This window comes from Geotrypetes seraphini, chromosome 3, assembly GCF_902459505.1.
Source record: "Geotrypetes seraphini chromosome 3, aGeoSer1.1, whole genome shotgun sequence".
Classification (NCBI taxonomy): Eukaryota; Metazoa; Chordata; class Amphibia; order Gymnophiona; family Dermophiidae; genus Geotrypetes; species Geotrypetes seraphini.
In genome coordinates, this window is record NC_047086.1 from 9,909,896 (window position 1) to 9,930,453 (window position 20,558).

The 20,558-nt window shown below is 43.3% G+C and overlaps 1 protein-coding gene across 2 annotated transcripts in view; it reads right to left on the minus strand.

The window, feature by feature from the left end:
- The window catches only part of NR2E1 (nuclear receptor subfamily 2 group E member 1), a 232,023-nt gene that overhangs the window by 76,774 nt on the left and 134,691 nt on the right, over window positions 1-20,558 (minus strand). For both annotated transcript variants that reach the window (XM_033937016.1, XM_033937017.1), the window contains one exon: window positions 3,508-3,653. In XM_033937016.1, the coding sequence (XP_033792907.1) occupies window positions 3,508-3,653 (146 nt within the window). The remainder of the gene's footprint in view (window positions 1-3,507; window positions 3,654-20,558) is intronic.

Consider the following 20,558-nt stretch of genomic DNA (forward strand, 5'->3'; position numbering starts at 1 on the left):
ACCGCGAACTCTGTCTGATCTCACCTGTACAAGCCTCGATTTTATATTGAAATCATTTTATTGAAGTATAAAAAGAAACAATATTCTATCCAATCGTCATTTTATAAATCAGAAATCCAGAACAAGGATCAAGAAAACCCCTGTCTCCCTTCCCAAATATCCCCTCCACTATTAAGACAAGTGAACAAGCCAATTTACTTCAAAATGGTGCATAGAAAAATCATGCTAACGGAGTACCTCAGTCACACACACACACAGAACACAAATAATAATAATAATTAATTTTTATATAGCGCCATACCAAAAGTTCTAGGTGGTTCACAACAGTCAAGCCTAATACATACAATACAGATGAATACATCAAGTTAAAATACATGTAAAAAATTTGGCGAGATTAAATGCATACAATATAAGTGAAATACAACAATTTGAAATAGGATAAAAAGGTATTAAGTTGAAAAACAAGATACATTAAGATACCAGCCTATTGAATTGTTGTGTCTTTATCTGTTTTCTAAAATCAAGATAAGAGGAAGGTTCTAATATAATTTTTGCAAGCCATATACTCAAGTTGGCGGCCTGAAATGAGAAGATTCTCTCGAGGAACTTCTTGTAATGACAGGATTTTATAGAGGGATATGCAAACAGATGTACTCTTATTTGTGTAACTCAGGGTAAAATGAGGAACAGGATAACCTGGTAACATACCAGAAACTGCTTTATAACGGATGCATGAAAACTTAAATAAGACTCTGGATTCCAATGGCAACCAATGTCAAATCCATAATAGCTGACCAAAAATGATAAACATAAATTAAAACAAAGTCCCGAGAAGTCACCCCTTGCATGTAGCAAAACACCGATATATAATATAAAGGAGTTGGAGTTGGAGTTGAAGGCTTCACAGTCCTGCCTTTGACCTATAGATAGGTGCGAAACTGTGGACTTACGCTAGTTCTGTGCAAAATGATCAATCCAGAATTCATATGTAGTGCATCTCCTCCCAACACCTACATTTTGCGCTCTTTATTTATTCTACCTTTAAGTGTGATAAGAGGTGCGCAAGGTTACAGAATTAGGGTTAGGTGCCTTGCTGCACCTTGTACTCTGTTTCTCAGGACAAACTTTGAAAAAAGGGAAGAAAACTTATCTAGAACTTTTTTCTGCTTTAGAGTCCTCCAGTTTGGAACATTAGTTTAAATCAGTGTATTGTAAACTGTGTGTCGTGGCAAGATTCAATAGGAGGACATTTTTTTTCACTCAGAGAATAGTTAAGCTCTGGAAAGCACTGCCAGAGGTTGTGGTAAGAGCAGATAGCATAGCTGGTTTTAAGAAAAGTTTGGACAAGTTCCTGGAGGAAAAGTCCATAGTCTGTTATTAAGACATGGGGGAAGCCTCTGCTTGCCCTGGATCAGTAGCATGGAATGTTGCTACTCTGGAGATTCCACATGGAATGTTACTCTCTGGGATTCCGGAATCTTGCTATTCTTTGAAATTCTGTATGGAATGTTGCTACTCCTTGGGTTTTGGCCAGGTACTAGTGACCTGGATTGGCCACTATGAAGATGACCATTGGTCTGACCCAGTAAGGCTATTCTTATGTTTTTATTTATTGAGAAAGACATGAGGCAAGTCACTGCTGACCCTGGATCGGTAGCATGGAATGTTTCTACTCTGGGGATTCTGCATGGAATGTTGCTACTCTTTGGGTTTTGGACAGGTACTAGGGACCTGGATTGGCCACTGTGAAAACGGGCTACTGGGCTAGATGGACCTTTGGTCTAACCCAGGAAGGATATTCTTCTGTTTTATGTGTGCCATGAGATGCCAGTGAGAAGGAGAGGCACCGGCTGACTACCTACAAGACATGCCTCTCATGGTAAGCGGCACATCCTGTAGGCAGTCAGCCGGCGCTGGCACCTCTCCTCCTCTCCATAGCTCTCCTCCCAGGGTTAGGAAGCTGAGGGTTTCCGCGAATGCGCGAACGGTGACATGATGGCATCACACATGCAAGTGACATCATCACGTCGACATCTGCGCATGTCCGGAGCTCTCCAGCCGTGATCCTGAATTTAATATGCCACAGCGTCAAAAAGTACCTGACAGAAACCCAAAGAGTAGCAACATTCCAGAGCTGAGATTGTGATGTCATAATGCCTCATTCCACCAATGTCTAAGAGCCAACCTCATCAGTCCTTACATAACAATTGCCATACTGAGACAGACCAGTATCCTAAGTACCTAGCTAAATCCCAAGGAGTAGAACAGATTCTATGCTACTCATCCTAGGAACAAGCAATGGATTTTCCCAAGCCATCTCAATAATGGCCTATGGATGTCTCTTTTAGGAAATTAGCCTAACCTTTTTTAAACCCTGCTAAGCTAACTGATTTCACCACATTCTCTGGCAATGAATTTCAGAGTTTCATTACACATTGAGTACAGAAATAGTTTCTCCGGTTGGTTTTAAATCTACTATTTAGTAGCTTCATTGCATGCCCCCTACTACTTCAGAATATGGCAGCCAGATTGATCTATCAACTATGTCGCTTTGAGAGAGCAAGCCCTCTATTAAGGGAGCTACACTGGCTACCAATGAAGAAAGGAACTCAATTTAAGATTGCTTGTATGTATGGTCCATAGGGCCATATATGGAGAAAACTTACAGGAACTAACAACCAATATCAAAGTTACTTGTTCATTCATCAACTCTAGTGCAACACAACACTTTAAGCTGCCTTATCCTTCACCCCAACAAGTCCATCGAAAAAAACTATTTGAGACCAACTTCGAATTTCAGGGCTCCAAAACCTGGAACAGCCTAGCACTATACCTGCGACAGAACTCATCACACAGCCACTTCAGGAAAATGTTAAAGATACCGCATATCTTTTCTCTCTGTCATTCTTCTGATTGCCATCCAATTGTAAATCCAGATCCTTACTGTAATTGCGCTGGATCCCTGAAAAAATCTTATTGTGAGTTGCATTGAATCCGTGTAGAAATTTGCAGAATCTAAGAAATTATATGGTATGGTCAGTGGCGTGGCGAGGGTAGGAGCCATCCAAAGCGGTGGCATCCCCCGTGCCCTCTCCAACCCCAAGCACCTTCTGCACCCTCCCTTCCAATCCCCGTACCTTTTTAAATCTTCGCCAATGCAAGCAGCTTCTATGGCCCGGCGTTGGCTTTCCCTCTGACATGACTTCCTGGCCCCGCGACCTGGACATGATTTCAGAGGGAGCCAGGCCACCATGAGCAGAAGGCCAGAGTAGTTGCTTGCGCTGGCAAAGAGGTACTGGGGGATAGGAAAGGGAGAGCACATTCATGGTGGGAGGGGGGCGGAGAAGTGCCAGCAAGACAGCACCCAGGGTGATTTGCCCTCCCCTTATTATGCCACTGTGTATGGTATGGTATTTCCTGATTTTGTCTTGGCTAAAATGTTTGTATGGGAAGGTGGGGGAGGGAGGTTTGGAGGTTAGGAAGGACAAGGTGGGGTGGGTACAGTACCTGATTTCCTGATTTGCAGACATAGCTCCTGTTCCGCCTGATACTTCGCTTGAAAAATCCTGAACAGCCATCGCAAGCATAAACTCCATAGTGTTTTCCAGAACTGCGGTCCCCACATACTTTACAGGGGATGTCCAAGATTCGACCTGAAACCACAGAGGCAAAAAGACAGAGACAGGTGGAAAGAGGAAAAAGATAGAAAAGAAAGAATGAGAGGATGGAAGAAAGAGAGAGGCAGACTTAATTAAAGATAGTAGAGGACAGACATCAGATATGGGAGTGGAGAGAAACAGGAAAGGAAAAAAGAGACCGACAAAGACAAGGAGGAAATGGAAGTACAAGGTAAGAGAATGTGGAGAAACGAGCCAGAGACAGAACAATAAGAAAGAGCAGAAAAGAGAATAAGGAAGCAGAAATAAAGAGAGAGTGAGACATTGAAAGAAAAACAGAGGAATGAGGAAGAGAACCAGTAAAAAAAATCAGGTGGATAAAGAAAGAGAGATGGGGAGGGAGAGAGAGAGAGAAGAGGGGAGATGAAATTAGGATTTTCCAGGAAAAAAAAACAACCAAAAAATCTCCAACACAAATTCCAATTTCCCTGAGGAAGAGGGGGGGGGGGGTCTAGGAACTGTAAAGTGCTGGACTGCTGACCTTCAATATAACGGTGGTTCCCAAACTCGTCCTGGGGGTTCCCATCCAGGTGTTCAAGTATCCACAATGAAAATGAGGGAGAGATGTGAATGCACTCACTGCTTCCACTGGGAATATCCTGAAAATCTGACTGGCTAGGGAGCCACCAGGACAGGTTTGGAAACCACTGAAATATGATAACATTTACTATTATTATTAATGTTTATGCGTATAATTGTATTCAAGCATATGCTCAAAACATATATGTATACAACTCCAAGTGAACATAAGAGCACAGGTGTTGTCCTACTGGGACAGTTTGAAAGTCCATCAAGCCCAATATCTTGTTTCCAACAGTAGCCAATCCAGGTCATAAGTGCCTGGCAGAAACCCAAAGAGTATCAACATTCCAGAGCTGAGATTGTGATGTCATAAAGCCCCATTCCACTAATGCCTTCACAATGGCTTGATTGTCCTATACTTGGCTCACATAAGAACATAAGAATTGCCATACTGGGACAGTCCAAAGGTCCATCAAGCCCAGTATCCTGTTCCCAACAGTGGCCAACCCAAGTACCTGACAGAAACCCAAAGAGTATCAACATTCCAGACCTGAGATTGTGATGTCATAATGCCTCATTCCACCAAAAAGAGACAACCTCATCAGTGATGTTACAATGGCTTGATTATCCTATACTGTACTTGGCTCACATAAGAACATAAGAGCTGCCATACTGGGACAGACCAAAGATCCATCAAGCCCAGTATCCTGTTTCCCATTCAGCAAACAGAGGCTTCACATCCACAGAAATGTCTCCAATAATGTGTGAAGCAGAATTAGGATACTTCCCCTTATTACACCCTCCAAAAAGAATATTCAGACTCAGGTGTCATTTCAGTAACAGCAACACAATCTTCCTCCTAAGGGAAGTCACTCTGTGACACAACACAAAATCCTGCAACAAAACATACTCAGCTGCTGTGTATCGAACCTGCCGCCCCGAAAGAGCAATATTCCCCAGAATAGTTTAGGAGGCTGCAAATATTGACTTGGTCACTAGAACCCTGATACTGGAAGAGTTGTCATATAGTGAGAGATTAGAGAAACTGGGCCTCTTCTCCCTTGAAAAGAGGAGACTGCGAGGGGACATGATCGAAACATTCAAAATACTGAAGGGAATAGACTTAGTAGATAAAGACAGGTTGTTCACCCTCTCCAAGGTAGGGAGAACAAGAGGGCACTCTCTAAAGTTGAAAGGGGATAGATTCTGTACAAACGTAAGGAAGTTCTTCTTCACCCAGAGAGTGGTAGAAAACTGGAACGCTCTTCTGGAGGCTGTTATAGGGGAAAACACCCTCCAGGGTTTCAAGACAAAGTTGGAAAAGTTCCTGCTGAACCAGAACGTACGCAAGTAAGGCTAGACTCAGTTAGGGCACTGGTCTTTGACCTAAGGGCCGCCACGGGAGCAGATTGCTGGGCACAATGGGCCACTAGTCTGACCCAGCAGCGGTAATTCTTATGTTCCTACATAGCATCTCCAATTGGGGAAATAAAATGATCACTCTTTGTTTTACCCCATGGGGATGAATTCTTAGGACATGGATGATAAATCAGGTCTTAAGAATTTCAAACCAGAGAATGACTTAGAAACATGATGGCAGATAAAGGCCAAATGGCCCATCCGCAGCATCCACTATCTCCTCATCTCCCTATTGGCTAAGGCTCTTAACATTTGCATCTCCTCTCCCTATTGGCTAAGGCTCTTTACACCTGCATTGTGAGGTCACAGAGCTTTATGGTTGTAGAAACATAGAAACATGATGGCAGATAAAGGCCAAATGGCCCATCTGCAGCATCCACTATCTCCTCATCTCCCTATTGGCTAAGGCTCTTAACATTTGCATCTCCTCTCCCTATTGGCTAAGGCTCTTTACACCTGCATTGTGAGGTCACAGAGCTTTATGATTGTAGAAACATAGAAACATGATGGCAGATAAAGGCCAAATGGCCCATCCGCAGCATCCACTATCTCCTCATCTCCCTATTGGCTAAGGCGCTTAACATTTGCATCTCCTCTCCCTATTGGCTAAGGCTCTTTACACCCGTATTGTGATGTCATAGAACTTTATGGTTATAGAAACCTGATGGCAGATAAAGGCCAAATGGCCCATCCGCAGCATCCACTATCTCCTCATCTCTCTATTGGCTAAGGCTCTTAACATTTGCATCTCCTCTCCCTATTGGCTAAGGCTCTTTACACCTGCATTGTGAGGTCACAGAGCTTTATGGTTGTAGAAACATAGAAACATGATGGCAGATAAAGGCCAAATGGCCCATCCGCAGTAACCATTATCTCTTCCTCTCTCTAAGAGATCCCACGTACCTATCCCAGGCTTTCTTAAAATCAGACACAGTCTCTGTCTCCACCACCTCTTCTGGGAGTCTGTTTCCTTAGATGACTCCTGAGCTTATCACCTCTTAACTTCATCCTATGCCCTCTCATTCCAGAGCTTCCTTTCAAATGAAAGAGACTCAGCTCATGCGCATTTACGCTACGTAGGTATTTAAATGTCTCTCAAGAATCCAAATCGCAATAACAATCAGCAAAAAATTGTTATTAGCCTAGTGGTGGGGAAACCCCATGAAAGTACATTTATAATAGGTGGAGGAAAAGCATCAAGTTATCAACAATATACGGACGGCAACCCAATGAGTTCTTAAGCTAGTCCTGCTCTGTATCCTAGGCAAAAAACTCCACACGTTTCAAAATGTCATTTTTCAAAAGGGACCAAAGCCACCACTGTGCACGATGGACCTCTGGTCTGACCCAGCAGAGGCACTTCTTATGTTCTTATGGAGCACTTTTTCTAGGATGAGTTCACAAACTTAATTGTCAGACCTCATATTTGCCTAAAAATATTGGCACCAATAAGTGGGATTCTATAAGAGGTGCGCTATATAGAATCATGCTTAGGGCCACCTAAAAGCTGCATTAGGCATCGCAAGGCGTTCTGACTTCTAGATGCACCATATTTATGCCAGGGTATTTCTGGCTTCCGTGTGTGCCAAAATCCAAAACATGCTGATCTACACCTGGATGAGAGATGAGTGCAGGGGTAGGGGAGAACCGAAAACGTTGTTTTATTAACAAGTAATAAATGTTAGCCGTTTTAGTAAACCAAGCACACAATCAGCTTGAAAGTGAGTAAATTTAACTGTTAACATCCTTCAAAACATCGTCATGTAGGATTATGGCGTTGTGCAACAGTTCTGGACGTTTCTCCCGTACTGCAAAAAATGACTTGTAATACTGTGCATTCACAGCGTGTCCCTTACGAACTGGATGACACACAAGACAACCTGGGAGACTACTCTGAAGAATGTTAACAGTTAAATACTTTGTATTTGTACTTTGTTGTTCATCTTGTACACTCTATGCCCTAATAAAACGATGATTGCAAATGCCATGTTTTCTTGCTGCTCTCATCTCTCATCTGGTGGCAACATTAGAAAGTACATGTCACACACTTTCAGACGTATATATTAGATTTCCAATGTTGGTGCATTTTCAAGAGACAAAAAAATAGTTGCCATGACCTATGAATTAACTCTTGTATGAGACACACATACCATAGAAGTCTGCCCAGCACTTGTCTTAAGAATATAAGAACATATGAATAGCCCAGTAGCCCGTTCTCACGGTCTCAGGTCACTAGTACCTGGCCAAAACCCAAGGTGTAGCAATATTCTATGCTACCGATATGAGAATATTTAAAAAGAAAGCAGTTCAGTATTCACCCGAGAAGCGCCGGGAGTTGGTCCACAGCTGCAGACGGGAGATAACCAGAAAGACCCGTTTCAAGATTTTGAATTTACACCCAGTAGCGTCTTCGACGAACTATCAAGACTCAAAGTAAACAAAGCCATGGGACCAGATAACCTATATCCCAGAATGCTCAGGGAGTTAAGGGAAGTCCTGGCAGAACCATTATCTGTTCTTTTCAATCTTTCCCTAAGCACAGGAAGGGTCCCCTTGGACCGGAAAACCGCCAACGTAATCCCACTCCACAAAAAGGGCTGCAGGACAGAGACAGCAAACTACAGACCAGTGAGTCTCACGTCTATAGTGTGTAAACTCATGGAAACACTGATCAAACAGAATATTGACACAATCCTAGACGAAGAAAAACTGCGTGATCCACACCAACACGGGTTCACCCAGGGTAGATCCTGCCAATCTAATCTGATTAGCTTTTTTGACTGGGTTACTAGACAACTGGACGCCGGAGAGTCACTAGACATAGTGTATTTGGACTTCAGTAAAGCATTTGATAGCGTCCCTCATTGAAGATTACTGAACAAGCTGAAATCGATAGGATTAGGAGACACTCTAACTACATGGGTTGGGGATTGGCTGAGCGATAGACATCAGAGAGTGGTGGTGAACGGTACCCCATCCGAAGCATCGGACGTGATAAGTGGAGTGCCGCAGGGCTCGGTCCTGGGCCCGATTCTATTCAACTTATTCATAAGAGATATGACGCAAGGACTTAGAGGAAGGGTATCACTGTTCGCCGACGACGCCAAACTTTGCAACATAGTAGGCAGAAGCTTATTACCTGATGATATGACACACGACCTACTGCTGCTGGAACAATGGTCAACTACTTGGCAGCTAGGCTTCAATGCTAAAAAATGCAAGATAATGCACCTGGGAAAGAGAAACCCGCGTAGAACTTATGTACTAAATGGTGAGACCTTGGTTAGGACCACAGCTGAACGCGATCTAGGAGTGATCATTAGCGAGGACATGAAGGTTGCCAATCAAGTGGAGAAGGCTTCCTCCAGGGCAAGACAAATGATGGGGTGTATCCGCAGAGGTTTCGTCAGCGGGAGACCTGAAGTTATGATGCCGTTGTACAGAGCCATGGTGAGGCCTCACTTAGAGTACTGCGTTCAGTTTTGGAGACCACACTACCGAAAGGACGTGCTGAGGATCGAGTCGGTACAGCGAACGGCCACCAGGATGGTCTTGGGGCTTAAGGATCTCACGTATGAAGAAAGACTAAAGAAATTGCAGCTGTACTCACTTGAGGAAAGAAGAGAACGGGGAGATATGATTGAAACGTATAAGTATATCACGGGACGCATCGAGTCAGAAGATGATATCTTCCGGCTCATGGGACCCTCGACCACCAGAGGGCATCCGCTGAAAATCAGGGGAGGGAAGTTTCATGGCGACTTCAGGAAGTATTTCTTCACCGAGAGAGTTGTGGATCATTGGAACAGACTCCCACTCCAGGTGATAAAGGCCAGCAGCGTGACGGATTTTAAGAGAAAATGGGATACTCACGTGGGATCTTTAAGTGAGTAAACTCAGGGGGGGGGGATACATGGAATGGGCAGACTTGGTGGGCTATAGCCCTTTTCTGCCGCTTTTTCTATGTTTCTATGTTTCTATGTCCGAACTCAAAATCTATAGCTGCTCCAGCTTCCAATGTGACTTCAGCTGGCAGCGAGCAGGGCTTAACCAACTGCACTTTCTAAGTCTCTGCTCTCATTTCCTGTACCCAATTAAGATGGTGGGATGCTGCTGACATCACTGCGGGGGTTGGCTTTGATTGTATTTGTGAGGGTCCATAAACTCCATGAATATGGAGAGAGACCTGTCAACCAAAACCAAATGTACTGTTAGTAAATCATTATTACTATTATTGGCAGGTGTTACTGCAAGAAGCTGCAAAACTCGGACAATCCCTGTTTTTCAAAATGACGGCTTTCAGGAAGCAGCTGTTAAGATCCATTTTAGTAAAACCTCACTCCTATTACCAGACTCCAAATGTTACAACCAATAGCTTCCCTGTAATCTTCTGGAAATGACCAGAATCTCTTCCTTTTGTAAGGTATTGGCGGAGTAAAAGAAACTAATGTAATGATGTTTAGCGAAGAAGAAAAAGTTTCAGTTAAATTTCTGCATCAAAATAAGGCCTAAGGCACAGAGCATCTGCTAAGGGAGTTTCCTAATAAAGGCTGGACTAATGTATTTTCAAAGGTCAATCTAAGGGGTCAATATTCTTGGATATTCAAAGCAGGGACCTGTGTCTTTGACTATCCGATTCTTTATAAGCCAGTTAATACATAGCAATTTACGTAAGTCAATATTCACCACTTGTGAACATAAGAACAGCCTTCCTGGGTCAGACCAATGGTCCATCAAGCCCAGTAGCCCGTTCTCACAGTGGCCAATCCAGGTCCCCAGTACCTGGCCAAAACCCAAGGAGTAGCAACATTCCATACAGAATCCCAAAGAGTAGCAACATTCCATGCTACAGATCCAGGGCAAGCAGTGGCTTCCCCATGTTTTTCTCAATAACTGACTATGGACTTTTCTTCCAGGAAATTGTCCAAACCTTCCTTAAAACCAACTACAGCCATGGGTTACAGCATAAAATTAGGACAGACTTTTCTGTGGTCCCATTTATTTGGTTTTATATCTCATCCTCCCAGTAGAGCTCAGAACGGGTTACAAGTTTACATATATAACAAAATATGGGGAAACATATCGTGGCAGACATTGTACTATATATACACACACAAGCATAGTATGGTAAAAATACTGTGCTTCCCCGAAAATAAGCCCTAGCATGATTTTCAGGGTAGGTCTTAATATAAGCCCTAGTCGTAGGCAGCCGCGCTTCCCCCTGCCCCGCAGCCAAACCACCGAACTCCCACTGACCCTCCATCCTTCCCTCCCAACCAATCTCCGCCAACCGTGACCATAAATACCTTGCTGCAGAGGAGCGTCGGGCCAGCAGCACACACAGGCTGCTTCGCGGCCTTCTCGCTGGAGCCTTTTGTGTACTGATAATGTCATCAGTACATAGAGGGAGGGAAGGATGGAAGCTGGGCAAAGGGTTCTGCTGCATGAGGGATGGGAGGGAGGGAAGGATGGAAGCTGGGCAAAAGGTTCTGCTGCACAGGGGGATGGGAAGGAGGGAAGGATGGAAGCTGAACAAGGGTTCTGCTGCACGAAGGATGGGAGGGAGGGAGGGAAGGATAGAAGCTGAGCAAGGGTTCTGCTGCACGAGGGATGGGAAGGAGGGAAAGATGGAAGCTGGGCAAAGGGTTCTGCTCCACAAGGGATGGGAGGGAGGGAAGGATGGAAGCTGGGCAAAGGGTTCTGCTGCATGAGAGATGGGAGGGAGGGAAGGATGGAAGCTGGGCAAAGGGTTCTGCTGCATGAGAGATGGGAGGGAGGGAAGGATGGAAGCTGGGCAAAGGTTTCTGCTCCACGAGGGATGAGAGGGAGGGAAGGATGGAAGCTGGGCAAAGAGTTCTGCTACACAGGGGGATGGGAGGGAGGGAAGGATGGAAGCTGAGCAAGGGTTCTACTGCATGAGGGATGGGAGGGAGGGAAGGATGGAAGCTGAGCAAGAGTTCTGCTCCATGAGGGATGGGAGGGAGGGAAGGATGGAAGCTGAGGAAGGGTTCTGCTGCACAGAGGGATGGGAGGGATGGAAAGATAGAAAGATGCTGCAGAGGGAAGGCATAAAGGGATGGGTGAGAGGGGAGGAAAGATGTTGCATATGTGGGGGAAAAGAAAGAGGAAGAAATGGGATTAAGGAGAGGAAGGGAGAGATGATCATGTACATGAAAAAAAAAACCCTACCCGAAAATAAGATCTAGTGCCTTTTTTGGGCCCCAAATGAATATAAGATACTGTCTTATTTTTGGGGAAACACGGGTAGTATTATATAGATATACATACACATAATATATACAAGCATAGCATGGCAAACATAGCATACAAGTCTGGCTAATCTAGTAAGGCACTTAATATAGGAAAACCTAGTGCGGTGGATATGGGATGGCAAATATTGTGTAGTGCGTGTGAATTTGTAGCATAGTAGACATGGGATGGCAAATATAGTAAAAAAGACACAATGTGAAATATAGCAGAGTGGGAGAAAAAGCTGACAGTAAGACAGTATAGCTCAAATGTTGTTCAAAATTCGTTTGAAGAACTAGCACAGCATTAAAAAAAGTTTCCCAAATTAACAGATCCGTAGTCGCAATAGTCATTGAGCTAGACCCCCATCCCCCACCCGTTTTACTGGGTGCTGATAGCATTGTGCACAGAGGTGAACAAAATGTCATTCCTAGCTGCTCATAAAGCCAACAATAATTGATTTTAAAATACCAACCTTTGGCAGTCCAACACAACCCCCTATGCCAGTTTCAGCGATGCCAGCATTAGCGGATGCAAAACCCCACCTAAAAACCTTGCTTAAAGTGAGCCCCATAACCAATCGCAGTTTGTTGCCGTCAGCCTTTCAAGGCTAGCTGTCAGCATTTTCTGTTGGCCTAACCAACGTCAGCAAAGCCCTAAGGGAGATTATATTAGGGAGATCTGATCTTGGGCATGTCAGTATAGACAGACCTAGGAATGCCACTACATTACTTCCAAATTATCAGTGCTTAAAGTTAACAAAGAACATTGATAGAACATTGGGTGGATCCACAGTTTTCAACAGATGTGTTAAGGTCCAGCGAATAGCTCCAGCTGCCTATTCTTAAAAGACAGTTATGGTCAATCAAGAGCCATTGTCACAGAAAGATACTGGAAACTACCCGAAACTCAAATTTATGAAGGATAGCTTCTCTCTCTTTTCTCCTTCAGTCTTCCACACCTCACACACCTTCCCTTACCATTGTAACAACAATAGATGCTATTTTTAGAACAAGTCTCATACTTACAAATGTTGGAGATTAAAATCCTTAATCCTCTCTCTGGAGCCTTGTTTACCCCCCTCTCTCTGGGCTTTTCCCTTTTTCTCTCTCTGGATTCTTGCTTGCTTGAGGCTTGATTCTTGGTAGAGAATGACACGGGGTAAAAATTTATCACCGTTCCCCCCCTATCCCTATGAGCTCATCCCAATCCCATCCCCACGAGCTCAGTCCCTGTCCTTGCCATATCCCCGCAAGCTCAGTCCCCATCCCCACCCCGCAAGCTCGGCCCTCATCCCCGCCCTACAAACTGTCAGATCTCATCCGCACAAGCCTCAAATAGTTATGATTTTATACTGAACTTATTTTATTAAAGTATAAAAAGAGACAATATTCTGTACTATTGTCATTTTATAAATAATACAGATCAAGGATCAACAAAACTCCTGTCTCCCTTCCCTTTCACAAATATCCCCTCCACTATTGTGAAAACTGAACAAACCAAATTACTACAAAATGCTACATAGAAAAATCAAGTTAACAGAATACTTCAGTCACACATGGTAGGAATAGTGTTAGGGGAGTGCAGTGGTTAGAGTGGTTATGGGCCTGGGTCCTCCTGTCTATGGTTCACTAGCCCATCCCCCAGACTACTTAAGCCACCTCTGTACAGCTCTACTAGGCTTTCCTATGCCAGGTGCTGATGTTGGCTATACTTGCAGTACGACTAAGTCTAGGTTAGCCCACGTCTCACCCAAATCCCACCCTCACCACTCCTCCTAAAACGGCCCTTTCAGTTCTGGGCATACAGCGGCACTGAAAAGGCCTAAGCTGTTTTGAGATACATCTAAAACCCATTTCGATTATCGGCACTTGGACTTTGGTCTTTTGGGTGGGATTTTAGATGTATTTCTGTTTCGATCATTAGCCTCTTAGTTTATAAGTCAATGAAATTTGAAAATGAAATATGACTTCAATTTTATCCAGCTGTAACCACCATGGCTTATATTCTTCTTCCATTGGTGAAAACCAAGCAACCACAGTTGCCATAATATAAGCATAATGATATAATTTGAAATCAGGGAAATTAATACCCCCCTTACTCTAAGCAATTTGAGCTTTCTCATAGCAATTCTTGGAGGTTTACCTCTCTATAGAAAATGGGAAATCTTATTTTCCAAGTTCTACATTAATTAGAAAAAGGTATAGGCACCGTACTCAAAATATAATTAAGCTTAGGGGCACCTCCTACCCCTTAATATGCCACTGCTATTAGTCCTTGATTTTTATTTTTACCTGTGCCTAATGCCATGTGGATTGCTTTTCCTGATCTGTTGTTATAGGCTTATCAGAGTGTATTTCATGTCAAAAATTTGGTTTAATGTTTGAGCTGCTATGAACTGCCTATTACAAAATCCAACTCTGTTTTGGAACTGGTGAAGGACGAGTTCAAGACTGGGCTGGAACTGGCAGTTGGTAACCCTGCTCTTATAACACCTTTCTTATCATTTTTCCTGCTAAACCACTGCCTGTTCTCAAGGCTTTATACTGGCAACTCTGGCCTACCTATATCTAAAATCTTCCTCCTTCATAAGTGGGAGTATTTCAACCTAAGAGGCTCCACATTTAAATACATGAGCAAGGCCCAAGTGCTACAGCAGGCTTCTGCAGCTTCAAATATGGACGCTTTTGATTTGAAAGAACTCACAGATATTGTACAGAAATATTTTGAGAGTCAGGGAGGTCCATATGAAGGTGATTTCCCAAAAAGCACATGGTGCAACTATGCAGGAGATCAGTTCCATGATGGTCTGCTTTTCTAAGCATATGGCTCTCCGTGTTGCTTTCATGATTTATTTTGGCATCATGTTTTAGTCATGCTTTTTACTTATACGTTCATTTTGGTGTTATGCTTTCTTCATGCAGTTGGTTATCTATGCTTCTACTATCTTTTGTTTTAATATGCTTTTTATGCCTTAATTAGGTATTTGGTTCAATCTGTTTTACTGCATATGCATGTCTTTATGATTTTAAATGTTTTTAATCTCCATTATCACCTTTATGTTTCACAATGAGTTTTTCATTGGTTCTTTGATTACAATAACATCTTTTCCTAATACCATACATTTTTATGTCGTTTATATGCAATTTGTTTTTATGTAAGATTTTATGGTTTTAATATGTTCTTTTATACGTTACTGTTCTCCAATAGTGTCCCCTGAAGAAGGCATTTTCTAAATGCCGAAACTGGGACCTTTCTTGGGACTTATTGCTTTGAATAAGGGCTTGTTTTGGTTGATTAAGACATCCCCCTTGTCTCTCCTTGTTGTTTTGGATATCCAAAGATGAGGGGCTCTTCTGTTTTGCCTGCTTAATATAATGTACAGCATTATAGAAATGATAAGTAGTAGTTATGGTTACCATATTTTTTCTCTCCCAAAAGAGGACGTGTGGCCCTGCTCTATTCCGCCCCCCAAACCCCGGTCCCACGCAAACCTTGTCTGGAGGGCATGCTTGCATCCATGCATGCGCTCATGCCCTTGAAATGTGGCCCCAGGCCCAATGGTTTTCAAAATCCATCTGGATGCCTGGACAGTCCTCTAAAAAGAGGACCTATCTGGGTATATCCAGACATCTGATAACCCTAAGTAGTAGCAGCACAGTTGTGAGTGTTGTACTTTATTCAAATGGCATTTCCAACTTCACACAGGCCTATTTGGGTACACTGACAAATCCACGCCAACAATTGCGTGCATGGACACGTGAGCGCAGGACAATTGCGGCCTGTGAAGGATATCTCGAAGGCCCTGATTTGCTGAGACTCCTCAGGCCACATCCCTTTGGAGGGGCCTGAGGAGTCTCAGCAAATCAGGGCCTTCCAGATATCAAGTAAAAGGATTCCCATACATGCTGTAAATCTAACCCTAACACTTGATAGGAAGTGAATCTGTTAAGTGTAACCCCTCAAAAAAGAGGGTTACTTTGTAACCCTCAAAAAGACAAAATAGTATCCTGTCAGGGCAGACCTCCCGTGCGTGCATTTGTCGTGCGCACAAATGGCAGGGCTCAAATGTCGGCACGTGTTTGACGGGTCACGTCTATTTGCTAATGCAACCATGTAAAGAGTGTCAGTTACTTAAGTGCCATCTTAAAAGAAACATCTGGCCACTGTTTAATTTTGTAAAATGTAACCTCTCGATCTCGATCCATAAAAGTAAAACTAATACGTTCACCATCCAAACTAGGAAGGAAGGAAGGAAGGACTACATGTACAACAAGTTGATTATTTCAAAATCAAGCACACTGTCATAATTGAGAGCGCCAGTTATTTCATGCTCAATGGACAAAATTGCCAAGTTGAACAAACGTTCTTGACCCATTGAGGACCTCAGGTAATCCTCTATAAGCTTCATTTTGCTAAAACTACATTCACAAGAAGCAATAGTGACTGGAATTGTAAGAAAACTTCTAAGAGCAATCTCTAAGTTTTTTAAGGAATCGGCATGGATAAACTGCAAAGGTCCATAGTACTTAGCTTTGCCTAGATCGGCAATCAGCAAATTTACCTGACATTTGAAGCAATCAGTTTATAATCTCAGTTCCAGAATATCCATGTCAGAATCATAGGCTGGGATCAAACTCACAACTTCAGGATGTTGAGGCAGCAGTTCTAACCAGTGGTGTAGTAAGGGTAGGTGGTGCCTGGGGCAGTGTTGCCCCCCTCTCCACTCCCACTCCACACTTGCACTCTCCTTCTCCCCCATACCTCTAAATCTTCGCCAGAGTGAGTGGCTTCTCCAACTTGCTGCTCGCACTGGTGTTGGATTTCCCTCTGAACCGGGAGCAGCGAGAACAGAGCGGGAGCAGGGTTAAGTACCCCCAGGGCGTGGGAGCGAACTCCGCCCCTCCCCCTCGTCTTTGCACCGCTGAGCCAGTTGGAAGGCTCAGCGGGAACGGTCCTGCAGTTTGAATCTGCCTCACAGCTTTTCACCATACTACCTGCCTTTCTCAGAACATACCGCCTCCCGACCGTAGAGTGGGCAGACTTGATGGGCTATAGCCCTTTTCTGCCGTCATCTTTCTATGTTTCTATGACCTGAACCGGGAGCAGGGTTATTCACCACCAAGGCATGGGAGTGAATTCCGCCCAGCACTGTTGAGCCAATAAAAGGTGCTCAACCGCCCGGCGCACTGTCAAAGGCGCCCCCAATGCGAAAGTGCCTTTGCTAAGCAACCCACCAACTCCTTCAAACCAACTCAACCGTAGTATCCAATCCCTTCAAAACCTACCACAACACCAAGTCTTCTCTACAACACCTTCACCAAAATTCATACTCCCTCCTTTCAAAAAACTACACTAAATCAACAACCGAACCGCTCCATCTCCAAATCCTTCCCCTGCCACCAAAATGAAATTAATACCCCTATACACACCCAGGTCATTCTACTGATAATCCTTCTCATTACCAGCTGGAAGACAGTAGCAAACAACATACCTATCACACCCACCAGCTTAATTGCAAACAAAATCCACCACCATAACAGGAGCACTCCAACAGCTAGAAGCCCAAACCACCAAACTAACATTCAACAACCAATCACCCTAACATGGAGAAGAAGATCAACTCATCCCAAGACCAAACATCCACCTCCCTCTAAATCACTCATCTATCCTGCAATAACTCAAAAATATCACACAGAAACCACCACACTAACATGTGCCTACTTAAACATCAGAGCCCTAGGACCAAAAACAGAACACATAAAAAACTGGATAAAACCCGAAAATCTAGACTGCCTTTTCCTCACTGAAACCTGGCTAACTTCAGACACAGATCCCAGAATAACAGAAGTATGCCCTCAGGGATACAAAATAACTGTGACCTGCAGAGAGGAAAAAAGAGGAGGAGGACTAGCAATCTTAATCAAAGACTCCTTAACCCTAAAGATACTTGAAAAAACCTCCACCCCACACATGGACCTCCTTGCATGTCATCTCTCAAGCACCACACTAAAAAAACTCACTAAACTGCATGCTCTGTTACATAACACCAGGAAACTGGAACGCAGTAAGACCTGAATTCGAAAACTTCATATATCAAAACTCATTAACAGCTGAATACAACCTTATCCTTGGAGATCTATACCTACATCTCGAAGACCAAGCATCCAAACCAGTAGATAACTGTCTATCATTCCTCAATGCCTTATCCTTCCAAATTTTAAACCCACAACCACTCATGAGAAAGGACACCAACTTGACATCGCAGCCTTCATGACACATCAACTTTCCACTCCAGAAATTCAAACATCAAATGGAATCTGGTCCCTTCATTCTGGTCGGACCACTACACATACACATTCAACATCAACTGGACCAAAAACAAAACCACACCAAATTCCAAAAAAATAACTTATACCTCATGCCAACACATTGAACCAAACAAATTCTGGACAAAAATAGATGAAACAATCCAGGACTGCGACCCCAAGGACTTTATTTCACACTGGAGCAGCTTGAGCACAAACGTCCTTGATGAACTAGCCCCACTACAAACAAAACTAGAACCAGCAGACGATCAGACCAATGGTATGACAGCGAACTACTCCTACTCAAAAGACAGTGCAGACGACTAGAAAGAAAATGGAGAAAAAATAACCTAGACCAAACGAAAACCGCCTGGAAAAAAAATTTAACAAACAATACAAACTACAACTAAAAGACAAGAGAAAAAAAACACTACACCAACTTAATAGGTACTGACACCCGCCTCTGCCCTCCCACTCTTACTACGCCACTGCATCTGAACTTTGTAGAAAATTATGAACTCTGTCACTCATGCTAACAAGGAAATGCCAAACATGTGATATCCCTGTGGTATTAGAGCACCAGATTTCTATAATAAAACACTAGATACTCACTGTGTCAATATGTTGGGATCATGCTATATTACTGTATTATCAACCATTTCGGAAACATTTCTAGAGACAATCAGAATACTAGACTAATGACGATGCTTATAATATCAATGTGATGTGTTATCACCATGGCTACGATATGTTACTGGAATATTGACATAATATAGACTATGATATTTATTATTTGATTTTAATACTTTAATGAGTGAGCATGGGTTCAGCCGAGGGAGATCTTACCTCACCAATTTGCTGGACTTCTTTGAAGGTGTGAATAAACATGTGAATAAAAGGTGAGCCGGTTGATGTAGTGTATCTAGATTTTCAGAAAGCTTTTGATAAAGTTCCTCACGAGAGGCTCCTGAGAAAAATAAAGTGTCATAGGAGGCAAAGTTCAATTGTGGATTATCCGATAGAAAACAGAGGGTAGGGTTAAAAGGTCATTTTTCTCAATGCAGGAGAGTAAACAGTGGAGTGCCGCAGGGGTCTGTACTGGAACCGGTGCTATTTAACTTAATTATAAATAATCTGGAAATTGGAACAACGAGTGAGGTGATTAAATTTGCAGATGACACTAAACTGTTCCAAGCTGCTAAAACGCACATGGATTGTGAAAAATTGCAGGTGGACCTTAAGAAATTGGAAGACTGGGTTCCAAGTGGCAGATGAAATTTAATGTGGACAAATGAAAAGTGATACACATTGGGAAGAATAACCTGAATCACAGTTACCGGATGCTAGGGTCCACCTTGGGAATTAGCGTCCAAGAAAAGGATCTGGATATCATCGTAGACAATACGATGAAACCTTCTGCCCAATGTGTGGCGGCAGCCAAAAAAGCAAACAGGATGCTTGAAATTATTAAAAAAGGGATGGTTAACAAGACTAAGGTAATTGCGGAATAAAAATCACTAATGTAATGTAATGTAATAATGCCCCTGTATCGCTCCATGGAGTGACCTCATCTGGAGTATTGCATTCAATTCTGGTCTCCTTATCTCAAGAAAGATATAGTGGCACTAGAAAAGGTTCAAAGAAGAGCAACCAAGATGGTAAAGGGGATGGAACTCCTCTCGTATGAGGAAAGACTAAAACGGTTAGGGCTCTTCAGCTTGGAAAAGAGACGGCTGAGGAGAGATATGATTGAAGTCTATAAAATCCTGAGTGGAGTAGAACGGGTACCAGTGGCGTAGCAAGGATAGGAGGCATCCCCCATCTCCTCCTCTCCGCCCCTCACTCCTTCCATATCAACCACCTCTCGCACCCTCCTCTCCACCTCTCCACCCCCACTTCTTCCATTCCCCCATGCCACAATCACGCCCTCCCTTCCCACCCCTGTACCTCTTTAAATCTTCACCAGGCTTTGTAAATCAAGATTTACAAAGCCTAGAGGACACTTAAAGATACAGAGTAATACTTTTAAAACCAATAGGAGGAAATATTTTTTCACTCAGAGAATAGTTAAGCTCTGGAACACATAGCCACAGAGGAGATTGAGAGAAGGACATGATCAAAACATTCAAGGTACTGAAGGGGATAGACTTAGTAGATAAGGACAGGTTGTTCACCCTCTCCAAGGTAGGGAGAAGGAGAGGGCACTCTCTAAAATTGAAAGGGGATAGATTTTGTAGTTCTTCACCTAGAGAGTGGTGGAAAACCGGAATGCTCTTTCGGAGTCTGTCATAGGGGAACACACCCTCCAGGGAATCAAGACTAAGTTAGACGCGTCCCTGATGAACAGGGACGCACACTGGTAGGGCTAGTGTCAGTTAGGACA